The sequence below is a fragment of the Haplochromis burtoni genome, unplaced genomic scaffold (assembly GCF_018398535.1).
Source record: "Haplochromis burtoni strain Fernald_Lab_line unplaced genomic scaffold, NCSU_Asbu1 Contig_30, whole genome shotgun sequence".
Taxonomy (NCBI): domain Eukaryota; kingdom Metazoa; phylum Chordata; class Actinopteri; order Cichliformes; family Cichlidae; genus Haplochromis; species Haplochromis burtoni.
The window spans coordinates 305,227-321,481 of record NW_024582391.1 but is presented as its reverse complement, the minus strand read 5'-3'; the positions used below and the strand labels follow the sequence as shown (position 1 = coordinate 321,481).

The following is a 16,255-nucleotide window of genomic DNA, read 5'->3' as shown; positions in this document are numbered from 1 at the left end:
CTACTGGAACACACAGATAGTAGGAACTATCAACACATGAATCCAGACATATGTGTATTTCCACTTTACAACACCAAGGTTTAGATCGAGGTATTCTTGCAGTCTCCTTGTGAACTGCACTGAATCCATCGGTCAGAATTGAAAACAAAAAAGGCACTGAGTGCAAATAATAGCTGTTTGCTAACAAGGCACCAAAAACAGGAAGCGAGGTCGTTCTATCTGGACAAACAACTTTATTTGTGGTAATGCATCTATACACTGTACATTCAGTCACTGTAGTATATAAGCATAGCTATTTTCAAACATAATCTCATAAAGTCCTTTCCTTTACAATATATCTGTATCGTTAGAGAAGGGAACAGTGGCGCTGGAAGAGAAAGGCATGAAGAATCAAGAAAATAAAGGAAATAGATGAATAAGCCAAGCCTCTTTTCATACTGTATGTGTGGCATTAATACATGGGAGCGCTCGCCTCTTACATAAAAATATTTCTAGTACTGTATATAGTATTAGCAGCAGCACAGGGCTAAAAAGATACATGAGGATGAAGGGAAAAGAATCAGCACGGTGATATAGTAGGTGTAGCTGTGTGTGACCTGTACTGCAGGTCAGCTGATCCCAAACACACTGTTAAAAATTCATGAGTGGTGAAAAAAGTCATGTCATATAAAGACTACAGTAAAAAAAAAAAAAAAAAAAAAAAAAGATTAAATTCTCTTATGCATGAACTGTTTTTGAAACACCTCAGTTAAAACACAAAGTTAAAAAAAACAAACTCCCCACCAGCTATTGTAAGAAAAGAGTTTTTGAAAAAGGAAACACCATGTACATATATTATTACAATATCGTAAATGAAAAAATATTTACATTTGTAAATTCTTATTCAACTCTTCACACTGGCTAGTATACTAATGTGGACTGTTATTGCTGCTTTGCTGCCGTCGTTTAGCAAAATGGTTCTTTAGAAAATAAAATGTGTTTTTAAACGTCAGGAGGACAAAAAGCCAAATGTCATTGTCTCCTTCTTTTGTAGAAAACCACAAGCACTGTAAGGCCATTAGCTATTTCGTAAAAACAACTACAAAATGTACCAATTTCAGCTCTGCCAAACCCAGAGTAACAATTTGCCAAAGCAGGTGGCTTTTTTGCCACAGCGTGCACATAATTGATTTCAAGTACGGGGCGAGGAAAGCAATCGTTCAGAAAAACGCCCAAAGCTTTTTAGGATTGTGAAGTTTGTTCGTTGCGCTGAAAGGGAAACATGAGTAAACTGGTGGATTCTCAGAATACTGATATAAAGAGCTGCAGAGCGAGGGCGGGGCTTGATGTGACGCCCCTCCCTCTGACAGCTTCAGCATCACCTGTCCTGCTCTGGAAACCTTTGGCCCTCCTTCAGGCACTTTAGGTTTTCCAGCATTGATTAGTTTTTTTCTTTGTGTGAAGTTTGATTTTCTCTTAAGAACAACATACACGTGTTGCTTTTTTTTAATAACATTTCTAAATAAGACAAATTGCTTGATATTGCATAACACAATAAAACCCTTACATGTACAGTATCAATGCCCAATAACTGACTATAAGTATGGCAAACGCTGTCAAATTTCATGCATAAAGAAAATTAGTTTTCTATTAAAAATGTGAACAGAACTGTTAGTTTGAAGTATTCTTCTTTAGAAAGTAAAAACTTCAACACAACAGACAAATAATAAAATATTTTCACATTTAAAACAACATCAATAATTAAAGGAAAACTAGCATCAACACAATGTACATTCTGATTGTATTGCATCCACAGTGTGGCGGCTGATTCACAGCCTCCGGCTTCTGAATACAACGTTTGTTCGTGCTCCTGTTGTCAGACTGGAGAGTGTGCTGCTGCCCAACGCCGGCTTCCTGCTTATTTACAATACTTGCCTAATGAAAACAGAGCAGCAATATTCTTTTGAAAATGCATATAATCAACAAAATGCTATATGGTAGGAGTCGCGTATAAGATGATGCTTTCAAAGAAAGATTGCTGAAAATAGTGGGAGTACGATGGGGGAGGGGCTGTTTTCACCTCATGACAAAGTGCGATTCATTATTGTAAAGTTTAAAAAAAGAAAGGTATATTTATATGTACATACTTTAATTCAAATGAACACTTTGTGGTTACGGACAAGACCAACCACCCAGCCCACTGTGACGGCACGAAAACATCTGGAGTGTGTTACAGACTTCAGGACTCAAACACTCAAATAAAATGCGACTTGTATGTGAGTGTATGCAGAGCATCCAATAAAAGAGCTCGTTTAAAAACTCGTCACCAAGTGACTGGTAGGGATCATTTTTGAGGCTTCATTTGAAATGGAAAATGTGCCTGTTGAACACAAAGCCAAACCTAATCTTTCATGTTAAAATCATTTGCCATGTTTTCATATCCTATCGTGTTTGGGGAGTCGCCCCAATGGGCTGCGATGGCTCCCTGACAAACCCCCGCAGCACAGTGGGAAGTCCATTTGTTCATTTTTCCCTCCAATAGCACAGAAAAACAGAAAAACGCTCTTTGTGTACTCTACATATCGCTATGTAATCTCTTAAATAGCTTATAATGTCTTCAGACTCCTATGGTTCATCGTGGCAGGAGGCGCTGGTGGAGGCCTTCCCTCCTGGCCACGTCATTGTAACACCTCCCAGCAGGTGCACACGTTGATGTTATATTGTTATGAGTTTATATCACAGTCCTACAGCCTCTCCTTGTGTCCTTGTGAAGGAAAATCCAGGCACAGCCGCACTCAGCACTACAGAGCCGTTCACTGTGCTCCAGTTTTCAGTTCTACGAGTTCAGAGGTGCAAAAGTCAGTGCTTCAGAAAATGCATGCTTCCAGTCATTCCTCTACCGTACCACTAGACTTTTCATGCACAAGGACAACGCTCCTCCATTCTTCTCTGTGTCTCCATTTGAAGTCTTACGTTTTGTGTTCAGTAAACTGAGGGGCAAGCACAGGAACAGTGGTGTGATGCGGGTGACCTGTGGGACTCGTGGGGTGGCGATCATGGTGGCAAATGGAAAAGGTTCAGCTGTAAGGCTGGCTGCTTGGTTAGTTGTCACCAGTGGGAATGTCCTTGGGTGTCCCGTCTCTTTTACTGTTTGATTTGCTGCTGTAGCTCCTTCACCATCCTCTCCAGGTGCTCCCGAGCTTCTCGCTCGTGCAGCAAGTCGGCTCGAAGCTGCTCACGGTCGGCCTCGGCATGCTGCAGCTTCATCTGGAGGTCCTCGATCTGCAAAACGCAAGGGCACAAATCAGCTGGGACTGTACAGCAGAGGAGAGCAGAACGGTCTGGAGTCAAAAGCACCGACCTCACTCTACACAACTCAGACTAACTGGGCTCATGTACTCAAAAAAACTATAAGAATATACTGTAAAAATGTTGTTTCAGGGCTAAAGAATGAACGACCTGGAAGTTTCCTGCATTTCCTCAAACAGCCACTTGGCAGTGGCTCCAAGTGGGAGTCAATGTTAAAACGAGCGAGGCTTACAGCCAATGCTTTAACAAGTTTGTTCAAACTTGTAACAAAACTAAAAGTGATGCAGAATAAAGGGCGGCTTCATTTTGACACAGGTGTGTAGCGTTGGTACTCAAAGACACCCAAAGGAGTCCGTTGGTTTGAATCTTGCTTTTCACAAGCAGAGCTGACGTCGCCTCCCTGGAATATTGATCCTATATTCAGGAAGTGAGAAGTTTCTCTCAGCAGGTCACATCCTGTCACCAGGTGCTTGCTCATAGAATACGAATGCAGTGAACTGCCAATCTCTGAAAGCTGAACTGAAACAACAACAGTGGCTGTCCCTCTTTTATCTGTGCGCTTTAAAGCAAACATCCTGATCTTTTGGCTCACAGGGATTACACACGGTATTTGAAAGCTGAATCATCACCTGTGCAGAATACTTTGCACGGAGTCGCCCAGCCTCACAGCCTTTATCACAGACTCTCAGCTGTCGGGCTTGCTCTAGCTCCCGCTTCAGGCGGATCCTTGACTCGTTGGCTTCCTTCATCTTCTTCTCACTCTCAGCTCGCAGACGCTCAATTTCCTTCCTGAGGTTGCGCTTTGCCTCAGTCGCCTCCCGCAGCTTTTCCTTCTTGGCCACCCGCAAGAACTCCAACTCCTTCAAAGTAGAGAACACAACAGCCGGGGGTTAGCAGCCTCTTACCATTCACACTAAAACTCAGAGTTACGGCTGGTCCTGGGTCTGCTTAGCGTTCTGTCCTAAAGCAGAATATGTTGTCTTTGAAATGAATGTCTCAAATGTTACAGTCTTTCTGTTTGTCTTCCAAACAGGCACGTTTTTCAATAAAAGGAATGAACTAAACTATGTCCGCAGACATGGATGCGTCACTGAGAGAAACTCGGAGTGCCCACAGAGCTTAAACAACATCTTAAATGAGCACCGTAGGAACGTGACCCACCCCGCTGCCTGTCAAAGTCCTGTCTCTGAACTGCTCACACTTCAGTGTCAGTGTTTACACTAAGCCAGTTCAGCTGACAGAGTCTGGGTTTACTTCCTCTAAATCTCTAAGAGAGAGTCAGTCTGTGCCGTGGCAACACGCCCATCGCCTTCTCATGGGAAACGAGCAGCTGGGACTAACTTATCTGTCATCAAGCTTTGTTGGTTCCTACAGTGACAACTAAAAGTCCATCCCCATCACAGCCTGTATTTCACAGAGACTTGAAATGAAAACAAAGCTATGAGGATGAACTGAGCTAAACACAGGAGGAAGGAGAGCAGAGGCTCTGCTGCTGGTTTAGCTTGTGGGGGACATGGATATGCACTAAGCTCTAATGGAAAGTGAAAGTAGACTGGCGTCTGGCTGCTTTTCTTTCTCTGCATGCATCTTGTGTTGCTCACCCACACCGGCTCTGTTCTGCCAAAAATGGTCCAAAAATAAAAATGGAAGTCTGGCCTTTCCCTTTGCAGCAACATCCGCTGCCACTGTTATCATTTGCCAACTCATGCTAAGCTTTGTGGGGAACGACAGTGACTTCTACTAAAGCTCAGTGAATCTCCTGTGTGTGCACACTCTGTGGAGTGTAGAGCTTTTGTTAAGGATGGCTAAAACAAGCCAAAACACAAGTCATTAGTGATAAATTTAAATCTACGGCCCCTGTAGGGTAGTCCACTTCATGTCACACAATGCAAATGTGTTATTTCCCATTTACCTCTGCTTCCACTCTTTACCTTGGCACTTTGTATTTAATGCAAATACACAAAAGTTAGGATAATACTCATGTTGCCTTCCAACAAGGATTACCTGCTGAAGGCTTCGTTTCGCCTGCAGGGCCGATCCCAACTTCTCCTCCTGTTTCACCCTCATCTTAACTATTTCGTGCAGAAACCTCTCCTTCGACTCCTTGGAATCCAGCCCACTGTCCAGCGCCTGCCTCAGGCTCTCCAGCTCTGACTCCAGGCCCGACTCTGAAGAGGTGACAGGGGCTGGTGCTGCCACCGATGTGGCTGCCGGTGCCGTGCTTTCGGCTGACGCGATAGTGCAGATGGGACCTTGGACACCGGGCGAGCTCAAGTCTTTGGCTGAGCTGCTGGATGAGGTAAAAGATGGCGACGAGAGGGAGGACATGGACGAAACAGCTGTTGGAAAAGGCCATGGAGATGAGAGAAGATGAAACGATCACCTGACCGGGGCTACATGTATTTAGCCAAACAATGAAACAACCTTTACACATCTGATTATCGTTAAAGCGTTCTTTTCTTACCTTCGTCGCGGCTCTCCACCTCGATCTCCACCTCAGAGTCCTTATCATCCTGAGGCAGCGGAGGTTTGCAGGCTGCTGAGGAAGCAGGCCCAGGGATTTCATGTGCTGTGGACTGGAGCTCCTCGGTAGCTCTCCTCTTGCGAGGCCTGGTGTTGGGGTGTGCGCCCTCACCTGGAGGTTCGCTTCCACTTGGGTAGGAAGTGCTGGGTATCGATGGGGACAGAGGCCCTACCTTGCCTAGTGGTAGCGGAGTGAGGGCGACGTTGGGGGCCACTGCATTCTCTAGGGTCTTGTAATTGTAGAAGCTAAAACGAAACCAGACCAGCATGATGCGTGTTGTTTTACATACAATAACCTAAATCCAGGTTACGTGATTATCAAGACAGAGATCCAATAGTACGGATTGTTACTGCTGTGTTACACGGTCCAATCTGAACAGCCTCAGCAGCCAAACGCGTTGGGAAACAGTCAAAGCGCCCGCAGCTCTTTCCTCCCACTTCAGGAGAAACTGGGCCAGATCATCTGTGATATTTTGCAGACTGCGCTGGCAGCACTGTGCCAAGTGGGTGCCCACGGCATGAGTGTGTCAAATGTGTGTGAATGGTAGAGTGTGGGAAGCTGTGGAACAGTCAGACTTGACCCCTGTGACACCAGCCCACCCAGACAAGTGAGAGAGCACTCCTCTGGGTGGGAGCTCCACATACCCAGCTGAGTGAAGCAACTGCCATCCTCATGAGCAGCAGCTTCCCTTAGACCGCACATCTACTGAACTCAGGTTTATAATGGACTTGGTGCTGTTCTCACCTGTCTCTCAGCAGAGCCAGCGGGTTACTGGAGGGCTCCTTATCACCCGCAGAGATGTGGGGGGACCAGGGTCTGAAAGCTGAGGGCCTCTGCCTGGACTGAATGCAGTTCAGCCCCTGGAGAACAAAAGTGATTCAAGTTAGTGAGGAAATTACACCGAGCCACAGAGTTTAGGGTTAACAAGGACAGAGATGGCTAATCAGATTACTTTTTCAAGTAATAAGTAAAGTAAGGGATTACTATTGCAAAAACGGTAATTAGATTACCGTTACTTTCCCGTAGGAACGCTGCGTTACTGCGTTACTAAAACCGTGATTTTTTGCGAGAGTGTCTCATGACAGTGACGTAAGCGAGTGCGCCGTTAGTGACAACAGCTGTGTGCAGATCAACAATGGATCATATATTGAGTGCGGGAGAGAGTATGAGCGTGCAGCGTTTAAAGCGTGGAAGTACTGACCTTACTTTGACTCCATAAAAAGTGACAAAAACATTAGTGTCCGTTGTGCGTGGGAAGAAAACTTCTTTTTACAGCGAAAAAACCCCCTAAACTTCCAAGCAAGCACCGAGTGCGCAACGACGTAATGGGAAACTCACATAGAAACTCGAGGATTCTTCCACTGACCGCAGCACACCTGCACCAGGGTAAACCTCCGCCTACCCTACTCCTGCTTTACAGGTGAAAATAGAGCAACAGGACCGCTGAGTCTTTGATTTTATTTATTTTCTGTTGTGTTTTACTTGCATCTATTTGAAAGAGTGAGTGTAAACAGAAAAAAAAATTATTTTATGTGCTGGAATGTGCAGAAAATAGGTTTAAATGTTAAACTAATTTCTTCCAGTCAGAGAATGTTGCATATAATTAAATTTTTTAAAAGATTAAAACTAATAAAACAAGTTTTAAAAAGAGACTTTTCCATTTGATTACATTTTGTATGATGGATTATGCAGAAAAAGTAGAATTGGGTTGAAAGATCTATCGCTTTATCACCTATTCAGGTTGTAAATCGTGTTTTTAAAAAGTAACTAAGTAACTAAGTAATTAATACTTTTGAAAATAAGTAATCAGTAAAGTAACAAGATTACTTTTTGGGGGAAGTAATCAGTAATTACTTGAACCACACTGAACAAGGACATTCCCATTGGTCACAACTACTAACCATTAAAAAACTACATAAAATGTATTCATTTTTACTATCAGCTCACAGGAAAAGTCGATAAGCGTGTGAATATTAACATAAACATCTTTATAACTTGGCCATAACAACAATATGCAGTGAAGAAACTGTTCCCTGTTGTGATCATGTAAACTCCTGCTCACAGTCACAGGTCCACTGCTACAACAAGAACAGGAGCCCACTTACACTATGAACCTTCTCTGGCTGTGGGTGAGGACGACGGCTTTTTGTTTCTACTTCATGGTATTTAATATGATTTTTTCTTACTAGTATTGGTTTACTATAATAATGGACTCTGATATGTTGGAGAAGAGAAAGAAAAGATAAACACACAAAGAAAAATCGGTCGCAGTGTTGACAGGTTTGTGTCGCAGCGATCTCTGCTCTCTGAGAATCTCCATGAACCTCGAACACTGTAGAAACTCCTCTGAGGTCAAACCTCCAAACTGGGAGGTGAAATTACACCAGTGGACTGTTCAGCAGTCGTGACAGCAGTTTGGCACTCATCACTTAATGAGATTTTATTTACTTCTGAAAAATCATAACTTTATTAGGACTTATTAACTTTACCATGTTACAGCTGCAAGTTACTGTAAATGTTTTAGGATGTTCAAAGAAAAAGAACAAATATTTGTTTGCACAAGGTTAATATTCCCAAAATTTCATTTTGACATAATGTAAATATGAAACATGGATATTAGACAGGTGTCACTGGTATCAGAACATTTCTCTCCTGTTCTTATGGTGAAAGCTGCCGTTTATCCAGGGTACAAAGAGTAGAATGAGTCACTTCAGTTGTTGGTGTAAATGTGTTACTGTGTTGGACACACTGGACATGGGTCAGTACAACCAAGCGTCACTCAGCACGTGGCCTCCATTAGCACTGCATGCCAAATCTAAAGATAGTGCTGTGTGTCCTGATTTCACATGTTTTTGCATATTTGTCAGTTACGTGTTTCACATCGTCACACAAAGGTCAGTAGTAGAAAAAGACGACTGAGGTGAATACAACACTTTGACTTTTGATTTGATTCATTAAGAGAAAAACGGCTATCCAACCCTGAACTCTCAGTTCTTTCTTTAGATTGTGGCACAAAGTCATTTCTGAGGCTCCACAGTGAGAGCCTGCATCCACACATGTGGAAAACTTGGAAGAGTACTGGACCTTCCGAGGAGAGGAAAGAGCATATCATCGACTCAGAAAAGAAAGGGGAACAACATCTGAACAAGTGCAGGCCTAATTTGCCTCAGGCTGCATTCATGATTCAACAATGAGAAAGAGACCTGTGGAAAACTGTCACCAGTGGGAGCGCTGTGAGGCAAAGCCACGCCTGAATAAAAAGAAGAAAAAGGCCAGTTTCAGGTGAACCTCAAGCACACTGAAATCATGCAGCAGGTCAATACTCCACAAGACACCAGCAGGTCGAGGCTCCCAAAATGAATGAATAAAGTGTGGATCTGAAGTCAAAGAGCGCACTTCACTCTGAATTTAAACTTCATACTCGAAAACTGTCCGATGTGGCTGACTTAAAGCACTTCTGCACAGTTACTGCAAACATTTGAGGTTTCGTCATATAGACCAGGAAGTTTGGAGAGCAGAATGAAAACTGGACTTTTTCTCCACTCTGGTTATGTGTCTGATATAAAAATGAGCTTGATGATCTGAAACAGATAAATGACAAATCTGCGAAAGAAAGCAAACCGTTCATCTTCACATGACATCACGTGTCATGTCGTGCATCATGATCACCAACATGTTCTCCTGATTTGACACTGACCTTGTTGGGAGTTGGCAAGGACTGCAGCCAGTCGTGCTGCTTCGCTCTGTCGGCCAGCGGAGTTTGTGATGAGAGGTCGTCATGTTTAGACCTTTTCATCGGGATGGGATCGGACACCTGAGAACAGAAGAAGGTGTGTTTAAAGGATCAATCAGACCATGCCGATGTCTGCATCACTCCAGTGTCAGTGAACTGAGCAGCCTGTACTGGGGAGTGCCAGCAGGGGTCTCCGATGGCTGAAGTTAAATGTAGGTGTGCCGCTTACTCTTCGTGTGTCGTTCTATTTCTGGCAAAGGTCACACACACACCTCACAGTCCGCTTTATGGCAATGTGTCACAGAGTAACCAATGTGAGGGCATGTGCTCAGAGGCAGCCAAGAGAGGGTGTGTGTGTGTGTGTGTGTGTGTGTGTGTGTGTGTGTGTGCTTTATGATCCGGCGTGGATTCCACAGCAGACAGGATGTCACACTTCTAAGATAAGACTTTGTGATTAAGCAGGGCGTGTTAGACGTGTCGAAAGTGCACCGTCTATGTACTGCGTTCCAGTGCTTGTATTATCTAGGCACAGGCCTTACTGCGATATCGAGAGGGTGGCAGTGGCTCTTATTGAAAGTCAGATATGATTTTATTAGGAGAGCTGCAGAGTGGTGTACAGGCCGGGATCTGTCAGATGTGCCTCGCACGGGAATCGCACAAAGGATCGAGTCACGGAGCAGCATATGTTGAAAAGGTCTGTCCGTAGCATGTGTCTGGCAGAGCGGTGGTGGGTGTGTATCTCTGTTAGGAGTGTTTGCGGCAGAGACAGGAAGGGTGGAGTGACAGCAGTCTTCTCAGTTTAAGTCTGTCTGAAAATCCTCAGTTTCACTTCCTGTGTCTGCAGGCCATCGCCGTTTGTCTCTATGAATAGAATCTTTTTGTCAGACTTTTGTGTGTAAACCATTTTTACACATATATGGAGAAGAAAATCCTGAAAAGAGCATGACCACGAGGTTACCACCGAATCCCCCGCACCACGAGCGCTGTGCAAAGACATTCAGTTCTTTAAAAACGTACATAAGTCTTGCAAAGACAAACGGGGAAGTGAAACTTTTAACAAGACTGACACTGCTACACTCTCACTGCACTGACCTTTAAACGGTTAAATAACATATATACTTGTGAAGCTGGGCACAATCTGAGATGGAAAAGGAATGCTAGAGCAAGATCCCAGTGTTGATGAAAGCTGTGCTTTCTTATTGTGTTGTACTCACAAACGCAGAATCAGTCTGACTACAGAAACATGTTCAGTTTGTTTTAATCATTCCCTGCATGCTCCGATACACCGACAAGACGAGCAACACTAGCCGATCCTGTCTGCTGACGTCTGCTGAAAACCATGACTGAACACGGCGGACACACACGCTCTTTCTTGACAGCCCACTGTCACCACCACATTGTTTCCTTTGCTGCCACTCCCTCCTCTTGCTCGTCTTCCCCTGAACCTCCACCCACCTACCCAGCTCTTTTCGTCTATCTGTCTGAGAGCGTTTCCTGTGTCATAGATTACAGGATGTCCTCTACAAACAAGCTAGATTCCAGCTGCAGAGAAAAGCGAGCAAAACAGAGCCTCGCAGAAACATACTTGCAGCACAGCCTCACAGAACCTGACAGCTGGCTTCAACTAAACGGTTACATTAAAAAGAAAACGTCACCGAGTGGGTTTTCTTTTGACTCATACACAAACATTAGTGCAGGCATTAAACTGTGCTGAATGTTGTGCGTTTCCTTGGAAAATCAATTTCCTTTTGTGATTTCTGTTTTGACTGTGTATCAGGTGGTCAGACCGCAGATGAATCAGAGGCAAACAGCTTGCACGAGTAAGGAACCAAAACAGGTCACCTAACCCAAAATCCACCACATGCCAGGCTGACATGAAAGGGGCAAATAACTCTGCTTCTCCTTTGCTCAGGAGCCGCACCCTGCCTGTGACCTGACTTTGGCCTCGCTGCATGTCTTGCTAAGGGGCCCGCTGCAGTGGAAAGGGAGGGGCTCTTCCTGAAGACAAAGCGGGAGCTTAGCTGTCTTTGTACATGAGAAGCCACAAAACCCAACATATGCTGGGGAAACAAACAGGTGTGAGACAACATGCTCCATTTTTGATGCAAATAAAAAGGACGGACCCTGATGCTCTGGGATCAGTTCATTGGCTCTGGATGAACAAACAATCTCACTAAGTGGCTTTTATTCAAGAGATATGTGAAGGTGAACTCCTCTGTGTGCAGACTCTGTGTGTCTGTGTGTGTGTGTGTGTCTGAGAATGTGTGTTTTAACACACACACACACACACACCGAGTGATTACAGTGACTGAACAGATTGCATTCAGCTAGACTGTAAATATGATAAAGACTGTTTTAATTGTAGAGTATTTACTCAGTAGCAGCCACGGCTCCAGGAGCCACAGACTGCCCGGCCCTGTGGCCCTGTGGCCCTGTGGCCTCGGGGTTCCTGACACTGAGGTTGGTGAAACCTTTTTCATGACTGACCTACTGTCACACTAAGCAGGCTTAAAGTAGGGGTCACGGACAGTGTGCTCCACTTCATGGCTCTGCACAGGACATGGAGGAAGCCTATTTTATTCTTAGTGACTGCTGAACTTAGTCCTGGACTTTGTTGAGGTCACGGCTTGGACTGGAGGTCACATGTAGCCAGGTTTGCCTCGGCTCCGTCAAACCATTAACATTTATGCATAGCTTAAATGTTTTGGCAGGCACCTAAAATAAAATGTATGGATCTCAAAATCCTTATCATCGGAGATAGATGCACTCTCTCACTGTGGTTTTCTCTGTGAGGACTTCTCTTGAGAATCAGCGATGTGAGCAGGAGTAGCACTATCTTTACACCATCACACAGAGCAGCCCTGCGTGATGTCAACAGGTGGTCATTTGTAATGGGCTGGACGCTGCTTCTGTCGACTGTTGGCAGTGTGTCACGTCTGCCACATGTCTGTGTAATCAGAGCTGCTCTCGTAGGAAAGTGGCCAGACGATCAAATACCACTGAGGTCTGCCGATGTGACAGCTGGCCTCGATCTGCCTGACGTAAGACTTCATGACTTTCCATAGCAGCGTCACAGCATTGAAGCAGCCTTCATTATCTGGTCTGCTGGTGTAAGGGAACTGTTATCTGGAGGCTCGGGTCTCAGAGGAACACAGTTGTGGTTCCTTTAAATGAGAAACCACGCTCAGCGCGCAGCTTGTTTAAAGACGTCTTTTCTATAAGTGTCTCAAAGGTACAGCAAGCACCAACGTACAGTCAGGTTTTGTATTCCTATTATTTGCTAAGCTCTTTGATAGAGAACCTTAAACTATCTAACAGAGAGTGATTCATGGCATCATTACACTGACTGTTAATATATCAACTGCAAATTTAAGCATTTTTAATTTTAAAAAATGGGTCCAAATAGCTTTTTTTTTTTTTTTAAACTAGGCTTTGCTCTGGTGTAAAAAACAAATATATTCACACACATTTATCACCTTTTTACCGCCTTAGCACTTCAATCAGCACAACTATAGCTTCAATTTTTCCATTAATTCTAACTAATATTTTTATCTGCTGTCATTTTGCTGTCAGTTGTAAACCTGTCCTTCCATGTGCTTCTATGGAGAGCATCGAGTAGGAGCCCAGAACAGAGCTCCATGAGAACAAACACAGAACGAGGAGGAGATACAAGAACCTGTGGCCAGGTGAGGGTAGTTAAAGTAGCAGAGATGAGCAAGTGTTGGACGTAGGCTGGGACTGATGTCATTAAATATGGCACGACTCAGCAAACATGTGGGTAAGCACCCTGAACCAGCTCTGACACTTTGTGTCCACTCATATATTTAATACTATGTTACCTTTCAAACAGGCTTCCACAGTATACTGGAGTCCCACACTCACACAATAATAAGGACATTACCATTTTTCATAGAAGGTAAACAAACACACAAACCCCTATAATAGCGCACAAGAGTCTTGGTCGCTATGATTGTGGGTTATCAAGAGATCAAGACGTGTCCTAGATTTGACTGCAGCCGAGCGGCCAGAGGCAAGCGGCTAGAGCCTGCAGCTGAGAGGGAGAGGGGGAGAGGGGGGTGGCAGACAGCTCTGGCTCTGGGCAAAGTCTCCGTGCCACGTGCCAGTCCTTGTCTCGTGGATTAACAGTTGCCAACACCGCAGTCTCCATACGGTCCTGGTAATCACGGGCACACGGGAGGAACAGGGTCAACAAAGCCGGCAGCTGAGCCTGCGCGCTTCAGCGATGCAGAAATCTGAATGTCTCGTTGATTGAACAACAGGAGGCAAAGAGTCAGGAAATTCCTGTTTGAGGCATGTCAGTGGGACTGGTTCTCAGTCCAAAAGTGAGCACTGGTGTAATCTTTACTACTGTGTCTGACGTCACGGTGTGTGTCATTGTCTTGCTTTCTTCATGAGGAATAAGTCTCTAAACCAGCGATGCCTGTTGAAGCGCAGACCCAACAACTACACCAACCCTACCCCCCTAACCCTATTATAGTTTGATTTCTGACATCATCTTTATACGTGAGAGTAAACGTTATCGAAACGCTTGTGTGGGATGAATGACGAGTCTTCGAGCAAACACCGAGACCTTGACCGAGATGTGAGCAACACACATCTTGTTTATTGGAAACTTCACAGTCCTCTCCAGATAAGACGCTGTGCTCAACAGGGCTGCTGTAAGTCAGAGTTCAAAGACGTGCCAAAGTATGCAAGCGTGCACACACACTTGTGCATCTTGCAGCAAACCCACTCCCTTTATGATCCGGCGTGGATTCCACAGCAGACAGGATGTCACACTTCTAAGATAAGACTTTGTGATTAAGCAGGGCGTGTTAGACGTGTCGAAAGTGCACCGTCTATGTACTGCGTTCCAGTGCTTGTATTATCTAGGCACAGGCCTTACTGCGATATCGAGAGGGTGGCAGTGGCTCTTATTGAAAGTCAGATATGATTTTATTAGGAGAGCTGCAGAGTGGTGTACAGGCCGGGATCTGTCAGATGTGCCTCGCACGGGAATCGCACAAAGGATCGAGTCACGGAGCAGCATATGTTGAAAAGGTCTGTCCGTAGCATGTGTCTGGCAGAGCGGTGGTGGGTGTGTATCTCTGTTAGGAGTGTTTGCGGCAGAGACAGGAAGGGTGGAGTGACAGCAGTCTTCTCAGTTTAAGTCTGTCTGAAAATCCTCAGTTTCACTTCCTGTGTCTGCAGGCCATCGCCGTTTGTCTCTATGAATAGAATCTTTTTGTCAGACTTTTGTGTGTAAACCATTTTTACACATATATGGAGAAGAAAATCCTGAAAAGAGCATGACCACGAGGTTACCACCGAATCCCCCGCACCACGAGCGCTGTGCAAAGACATTCAGTTCTTTAAAAACGTACATAAGTCTTGCAAAGACAAACGGGGAAGTGAAACTTTTAACAAGACTGACACTGCTACACTCTCACTGCACTGACCTTTAAACGGTTAAATAACATATATACTTGTGAAGCTGGGCACAATCTGAGATGGAAAAGGAATGCTAGAGCAAGATCCCAGTGTTGATGAAAGCTGTGCTTTCTTATTGTGTTGTACTCACAAACGCAGAATCAGTCTGACTACAGAAACATGTTCAGTTTGTTTTAATCATTCCCTGCATGCTCCGATACACCGACAAGACGAGCAACACTAGCCGATCCTGTCTGCTGACGTCTGCTGAAAACCATGACTGAACACGGCGGACACACACGCTCTTTCTTGACAGCCCACTGTCACCACCACATTGTTTCCTTTGCTGCCACTCCCTCCTCTTGCTCGTCTTCCCCTGAACCTCCACCCACCTACCCAGCTCTTTTCGTCTATCTGTCTGAGAGCGTTTCCTGTGTCATAGATTACAGGATGTCCTCTACAAACAAGCTAGATTCCAGCTGCAGAGAAAAGCGAGCAAAACAGAGCCTCGCAGAAACATACTTGCAGCACAGCCTCACAGAACCTGACAGCTGGCTTCAACTAAACGGTTACATTAAAAAGAAAACGTCACCGAGTGGGTTTTCTTTTGACTCATACACAAACATTAGTGCAGGCATTAAACTGTGCTGAATGTTGTGCGTTTCCTTGGAAAATCAATTTCCTTTTGTGATTTCTGTTTTGACTGTGTATCAGGTGGTCAGACCGCAGATGAATCAGAGGCAAACAGCTTGCACGAGTAAGGAACCAAAACAGGTCACCTAACCCAAAATCCACCACATGCCAGGCTGACATGAAAGGGGCAAATAACTCTGCTTCTCCTTTGCTCAGGAGCCGCACCCTGCCTGTGACCTGACTTTGGCCTCGCTGCATGTCTTGCTAAGGGGCCCGCTGCAGTGGAAAGGGAGGGGCTCTTCCTGAAGACAAAGCGGGAGCTTAGCTGTCTTTGTACATGAGAAGCCACAAAACCCAACATATGCTGGGGAAACAAACAGGTGTGAGACAACATGCTCCATTTTTGATGCAAATAAAAAGGACGGACCCTGATGCTCTGGGATCAGTTCATTGGCTCTGGATGAACAAACAATCTCACTAAGTGGCTTTTATTCAAGAGATATGTGAAGGTGAACTCCTCTGTGTGCAGACTCTGTGTGTGTGTGTGTGTGTGTGTGTGTGTGTGTGTGTGTGTGTGTGTGTGTGTGTGTGGTGCTCGCCTTGCAGAGAGAGCGGTCATACGCATAGCGTCGGAGCGGAGGGGGGGG

The 16,255-nt window shown here is 44.9% G+C and overlaps 1 protein-coding gene across 1 annotated transcript in view; it reads right to left on the bottom strand.

The window, feature by feature from the left end:
* Positions 1 to 216: 216 nt before the first annotated feature.
* Positions 217 to 16,255, bottom strand: part of skia (v-ski avian sarcoma viral oncogene homolog a) — a 63,589-nt gene continuing 47,550 nt past the window's right edge. Inside the window, exons 2-7 of the mRNA XM_005918394.3 lie at positions 9,510 to 9,626; positions 6,557 to 6,672; positions 5,753 to 6,057; positions 5,293 to 5,627; positions 3,918 to 4,148; positions 217 to 3,261 (exon numbers count right to left, since the gene is read on the bottom strand). Coding sequence (XP_005918456.1) covers positions 3,124 to 3,261; positions 3,918 to 4,148; positions 5,293 to 5,627; positions 5,753 to 6,057; positions 6,557 to 6,672; positions 9,510 to 9,626 — 1,242 coding nt within the window. The 3' untranslated portion in view covers positions 217 to 3,123. The remainder of the gene's footprint in view (positions 3,262 to 3,917; positions 4,149 to 5,292; positions 5,628 to 5,752; positions 6,058 to 6,556; positions 6,673 to 9,509; positions 9,627 to 16,255) is intronic.